At 62.6% G+C, this 6,172-nt stretch overlaps 1 protein-coding gene across 1 annotated transcript in view; it reads left to right on the top strand.

Annotated features, from left to right (window-relative positions):
* The window catches only part of LOC114053923 (histone deacetylase 4), a 253,834-nt gene that overhangs the window by 226,068 nt on the left and 21,594 nt on the right, over nucleotides 1-6,172 (top strand). Inside the window, exons 13-14 of the mRNA XM_027877070.1 lie at nucleotides 3,586-3,828; nucleotides 4,429-4,615. Of these exons, the coding sequence (XP_027732871.1) occupies nucleotides 3,586-3,828; nucleotides 4,429-4,615 (430 nt within the window). The remainder of the gene's footprint in view (nucleotides 1-3,585; nucleotides 3,829-4,428; nucleotides 4,616-6,172) is intronic.

Genomic DNA, 6,172 nt, shown 5'->3' with positions numbered 1-6,172 from the left:
GGGCCTACTGTCTGTGTGGTGCCAGGCTTCGTCCATCAGCAGGTGTGCTTCACGGGCCTACTGTGTGCCAGACCCTTTTCCTGGCCTGGCACGAACTTCGTCATGACACAGAGAAAGCGTCGACATGGACCCCTCATTTACTGAAGATGTGTTCTTGGTCACGGGGCCTCTGCCCTTTGCTAAACTCTAAACTCAGCACCTTCCATTTGCGTCCGATGGAATTTCAGTTGTGAGTTTGCCTGGCTTGAACAAAACAAAATCCGGAAGCAATTAATCAGCAAGCATTTATTAAACACCTCCTGGGTACCTGGCCCCATGCCCAGTGCTTGGGGTACAAAGACAGAAACGTGACAGTCTCTGCCCTTAAGAAGTTTATGTTCTGTTTGCTCAGAAGTGAATCAGTCAACCAATAAGCATTTATTAAGTGCTGGCTGTATACCAGGTGCTGTACTAAGTCTGGAGATACAGAGACGAAAATGTGCCCTCTCCAGAGGTGACCTCATCGGACCCTCACCGCAGCCCTGGGAGGCAGGTGCCGTTACGATCCCCATTTCACAGATGAGGAGATGAAGGCAGACAGAGGTTCAGTGACTCAACCAGGGTCTTACAGCATATAAGTGACTGAGGCTGGATTTCAACTCAGGTCTTCCCGACTGCAGGCCCAGCCCTCCATCTGCTGCCTCAGTTCTTTCAAAGCGCATTCTAAATTGGATGTTTTTGAGACAAGGGATCTCAGGCTAGAGGGGCCTGCAGAAAGAAGCCTCTAAGCCCAACCGGTCCATTTTAAAGCTGAACAGACTGAGGCCCAGAAAGGTCAGTTGACCTGTTGCCTGAGTAGTTGGGGACTGGCCCGGATGGGATTGGAACCCGGGTCCTCAGAGCCCTGAGTCAGAGCCCCTCCGACCACACCCCTCTATCTGCCAGTGAGAACACCCCCCTCCCGCCCCAAGGCCTCAGGTCGGGCCTCAGAAGCCCCTCTGTGATTGACAGCCACAGAGACGCGGGGGGGGCGGGGAGGACCCTGTGCTGCTGAGCTAAAGCCAGCCCAGCCTGCCCCCCCCTACCTCAGGGGCTGCGCCTTGTGTACCCCGCTTCCCACCAAAGTTCACCCCTGAAATACATGCCCGTGTTTGATGGGAATGTTTTAGATAAATATGGCCAAGAGGTGACTCGTTCCACCTCTGTCGTCGGCCCTTTGGTTTCCATAGCAGCAGAGAATCTTGAGGCGTCTCAGAGGCGGTGGAGCTCAGCCCCTTCCCCTCTCCCCCCCACCCCCCTTTTGAAAGATGGAGAAACTGAGGCATACAGAGAGGGTCACAGGATTGGGAATTTAGAGCTGGAAGGGACTCTGGGGTAATCAGCCCTCACCTTTGACAGTCGAGGGAACTGAGGCCCAGAGAGGCTGGTAGTGAGCGGCCGATCCAAGAGGGGAGCCCGGGCCTGGGGCCTCCCCCAGGCTTGGAGGGCGCCTGCCGCCAGCGCACACTGAGGCCGGAGCAGTGGGCCCTTTCATCATCTCAAAACCTCCACGTTAGACATCCCAGTGAAGCGTTTCTCAGGCCGCCACCTGATTGCAAGCGACGTCTGGTGCTGGGGTTTGGCGCGGGCTGGGCTCCTGTTTGAAGAAAACCACCATGTTTCCTTGGGTTTTCTTTAATCCTGTGCAGAGCAGCCCCTCCTGCTAACGGCCCTGGCAGTGTCTGCTCTAAGACAGAAAATCTCTGTGGCCTCCTGTGGGGCAGGCCTGGGAGGGGCCGTGCCCAGGGGCCGCTGGAGAGTGAGGCCACCTTGGTGGTCAAGGGGTTTGCCCTGACCTGGACGGCCCGACTGCCCAAGGCCCGGCATGTCCCCTGGCCCCAGGTTCCACTCAGGACCCCGTGTGCGTGACAGGTCCCTCCTTGGCTGTCCTTCGGGGCTAGGCCATGGGGGTGGAGGACGTCCTTGTGCCCCCCCCCCCCGCCCCCCCCCCCTCCCCTGCCCCCCCCCCAGGGTCCCCCCTCCCCTCCGTACCCCATGGCCCCCTCCTCCCCTCCTCTCTGCCCCACCATGGTCTCCTCCTCCCCTCCCCTGCCCCCCATGGCCCCCTCTTCATTTCCCCTATGGCCCCCTCCTCCCCTCCCCTGCCCCCCCATGGCCCCCCTTCATCTCCCCATGCCCCCCATGGCCCCCTCCTTCCCTCCCCTGTGCCCCCCCAATCCCCCCAGCTCAGAGCCTTTCCCTGGGGTCTCCTCAAGGACAGGGGCTGTTTGCCTTTCTTTGTTTCCCAGTGCTTGGCACACTCACTTCCTGGCACTTAGTAGGCACCTAGTACATCCACCCAGGTCAACAGCAAGAGTTCATTCACCACTTTCAATAGGCTGATTCTGTGAGATAGTGAGCTCCCTGTCACTAGAGGTCTGCGAACAGAGCTAGGTGACCTTAACCAAGAAGCTGCTCAAATGCGTCTTGGACCAGATGATGCCTGGGGTCCTGCCAGCCCTGAGACTCCACCCCTCGGATCTCAGAACCAGAGCCGTGAGCAGTCAGTGGCAGGCTGCACATCTGGACAGCGTTCTCTAGCGTGCCATCAAGCCAGGTGCGCCGGTGTCCCTGGTGGTGTGACCACCCATCTCCTCACCGTGCAGCTCTGCGTGAAGGGCTCATCAGAGAAGAGTGTGGACGGCGCATCTCTTGGCGCCCGCGCCCTCTGACAAGACGAGGCAGGCGTCTGGCATGGGGCAGGGAGCATGGGCATGAGCGGGAAGGTTCCGTGACCTGGAGACACCCGGAGCTCCCCACTCTCGGAACCTCATGGGATCTTCTTCAGTCCATGGGGCATCGAGGCCGGAGGGCTGGGGTCATGCCCCAGGGAGGCAGCCGTCTCTGCCCCCTCTCTGGCCCACAGCGGACAGAGAAACTGAGGGACGGCCTTCACTGTTGGAGGAACCTGGGGGAGCCCACTGGTGGGTCCGGAGGCAGGGTCAAAAGAGCCCAAAGACACGCGTTCAACTCTCACCTCTGCCGCTTGGTCTTGGCATGCCCATCATCCGGCCTCAGTTTCCTTCTCTGCAGAACGAGGGGCCGCCGCCCATCTCTGGCTCCAGCACAGTGAAAGCTGCTCACACATCCACTGCCCATCATCCCGGGCTCCTGGGACCTGAGCTCTGGGGCGTCTGAGAAGAAAGAAAGAAGGACATTAGCCGTGACGCTGGGGGGGCCGGGGGGACGGGCCCGTGCCCCAGGCAGGCTTGTGGCGCGGGTGGGGAGGGGGGCCTGGCGGGATTCCTGCTGAGGGCTCGCATTGGGGGTCTGCGTGCACGTGTGCACACGTGTGTGATGTGTGCTTGTATGCTCCTTGTGAGCGTGTGTATATTTGTATGAGTGCATATGTGTTTGTGCGTGTGCACTCCCACGTGCGCGCGCGCACACACACACCCCCACGAGCCACGGTCGCCAGCGGCCATCAGTTTGGCGGTTGTCTCGTCACTGTCACCGTCGCCGTCACTCATGGCGGCCCCCGGAATGTAGCTCTGGGTTCCGCTGGGTTGGGCCGGGCCTCGCCATCGCTCCACCTCTCACCCGTCCTGCTCCCCCACGTGCCCGCAGATGCTCCCGAAGCCCGCCGAGCCAGCACGCCAGCACGAGAGCCACCCCGAGGAGACGGAGGAGGAGCTGCGGGAGCACCAGGCCCTGCTGGAGGAGCCGTACCCCGAGCGGCTGCCCGGCCACACGGAGGCCGTGCAGGTCAAGCAGGAGCCCATCGAGAGCGACGGCGAAGACGTCGAGACGCCAGCCCATGAGGCCGAGCCCGGCCAGCGGCAGGCGGAGCAGGAGCTGCTCTTCCGCCAGGTGATGGGGTCTGGGCGGCCTCCTGGGGGGAGGGGGCAGCCCTCGGCAGTGAGCCATGGCTGACAGCCGGCCGCGGGCCCTGGTCCTGCCCCCCGCCCCTTTGTAGAGCAGGAGGAAGCCAAAGCTGGGGGGCGGTGTAGGGAAGCACGTCCTGCCACTGGGTTCGGGAGGCCGGAGCCCGGGGCTGGGGGCTCGCCTGCATGCCTGAAAATGAGGGGTCAGACTGAATGACCTCTGAGGTCTTAAGGCCTCAGTCTCCTGGCCTGTAAAATGAGGGACTTGCCCTGCGTGGCCTCTGAGTTTCCTGCAGACTCCGGCTCTGTGGGTCCAGCCGACCCCTCCCGAGCCTTCTGGGAGCCACCAGTCCAGGGACGCCCCGGTCCCTGCCCGCGTATCGGCCCCCGTGCACTGAGCGCACTGGCGGTGCTGCGGGTGGAGGTGCTCTTCTGGTCCTGAAGTCAGGAGCTCCCCTTTCCGGGTGGTCTCCGCGCCCACCCGCGGGGCACGGCCGCATAGAGTTATGGGGCGCGTGCCCCTTCCCCTGACCGAGGACAGTGGCTCCGCTGACCGGGCCCTCCCCGGCCTTTCTCCCGTCCACAGCAAGCCCTTTTGCTTGAACAGCAGCGCATCCATCAGCTGAGAAACTACCAGGCCTCGATGGAGGCCGCGGGCATCCCCGTCTCCTTCGGCGGCCACCGGCCCCTGTCCCGAGCGCAGTCGTCACCCGCGTCGGCCACTTTCCCCATGTCTGTGCAGGAGCCCCCTGCGAAGCCAAGATTCACGACAGGTAAGGGGCTGGGGCACCGGGGGCAAGGCGCAGAGGTGGTGCCAAGGGCGGCCTCCTCTGCCCAGGCTGGGGCGCCTGCCCTCCTTGGGCCAACGCCCCCTGAGCGCCTTGCCTGTGCGAGGCCCTGGAACTTTAAGGGTGACCACTTAAAATGGGAACCGTTCTCTGCCCCGGGAGCTCGCGTGGCATGCGCTCCTGGAAATGGAGACCAAGCACTGCAGGGAAACCCGAGGCAGGCAGGCCCTGGAGGAGGGAAGGCTGTGGGCCCCCTGGGGTGGGAGGGGGCTGAAGGGATGTGTCCAGAACCGTGGCCTGGAGCAAGGCCCGGGATGAGGCGGGGGCGGCGACAGCCACTGACGGCTCTTGAGCAGGGCAGCAGCCAGGCTGGAGGACGGACGCGGGAGTGGCTGTGTCGTGGGACTCTGGGCCTAGGCCTGGTGGGAACTTCCCCTCCGGGAGAGCCCCCAGCCCCACCCCTACCAGCAGGACAAGCCTGTCGTCGGGCTCAGTGACCATCAATTGAACGCCCTGCCTCACGGGTCCAGCAGGCCTGGGGGGGAGTCCCAGCTTCCCCGTGACCAGCTCAGTGCCAGCCGGGCAGAGGGCCAGGGTGTGGCCAGAAGGGGTGGGGGCAGAGAGTGTGGGGTCCCTGCAGCAGAGAGGAGCAAGGAGTCTTGGGGGCTGTGGCCTGCTGGGATCCGTTCAAGGGCGTCTGGGTGGCGTTGACTGGGTGTTCTGCTGGACAGGAGCCTCCCCATGTTTGGGCTCATCTGATTTCCTCCTGGAGGCCTTGGGGGTTGGCGAACAGCATGGGGTGTGGCATCTAGGGACCCGAGTTCCATTCCTGTCTGCCCTGACTTTGAGCGAGTCCCTTACGTGTCTCAGCCTCCTCAGTCTCCACATCTGTAGAGGGGGGTTGGATCAGAAGGCCTTGAAGGTCCCTTCCAGCTGTAAATGATCTCATTCTTGCCCTGCTGCCGTGTTTGGAGCGAGTTTCTTTGAGGAGAGGCCCAGGACTCGGGCCGGCAGCATCATGGGGAGCTGAGGTCCTGCCCTCGCCCCAAAGCCTGTGAGATGCCCCGAGCGGGTAGGAAGCTGTCCCGCCTCGCCCTCTGGTGCCCGCCCCTCTTACCCACATCTCTCCGCCCTCTGGGCCTTTGCATATGTTACCTGCCATGCCTCCAGCTGTCTCTTAGGGTCCCCGAGGTCCTTGAGGTCTCTGCTCACCATCCGCCACCTTGGGGCCAGGGCCTGTCCTAGCTGAGTATGTTCCGAAAAGTTTGTATGAGGTGTCTAAAGATACCTCATGGTCTTGGTGGGATTCGCACCCGGATCCCATGACACCTTGTCTAGAGTTTCTCCATGGTGGCCGCCCCTCCTGGGCAGCGTGTGACCCGGGGCCCTCAGAGGCTCTGTGGGAAGGGGGACAGCTCACGGGGGTCTCAACGCTTCAGGTTAGCAGGCGTGTAAATGCGGTCCTCCCTCCCCCCCTCTTCTTCTTCCTTTTCTCCTTCCTCCTCTCCCTCCTCCCCCTCCTCCTTCCTGCTCTCTTTCCTG

This window comes from Vombatus ursinus, unplaced genomic scaffold, assembly GCF_900497805.2.
Source record: "Vombatus ursinus unplaced genomic scaffold, bare-nosed wombat genome assembly UNPS02004196.1, whole genome shotgun sequence".
Classification (NCBI taxonomy): Eukaryota; Metazoa; Chordata; class Mammalia; order Diprotodontia; family Vombatidae; genus Vombatus; species Vombatus ursinus.
Note: the sequence above shows the minus strand (reverse complement) of the source record. Positions and strands in the feature narration are given on the sequence as shown.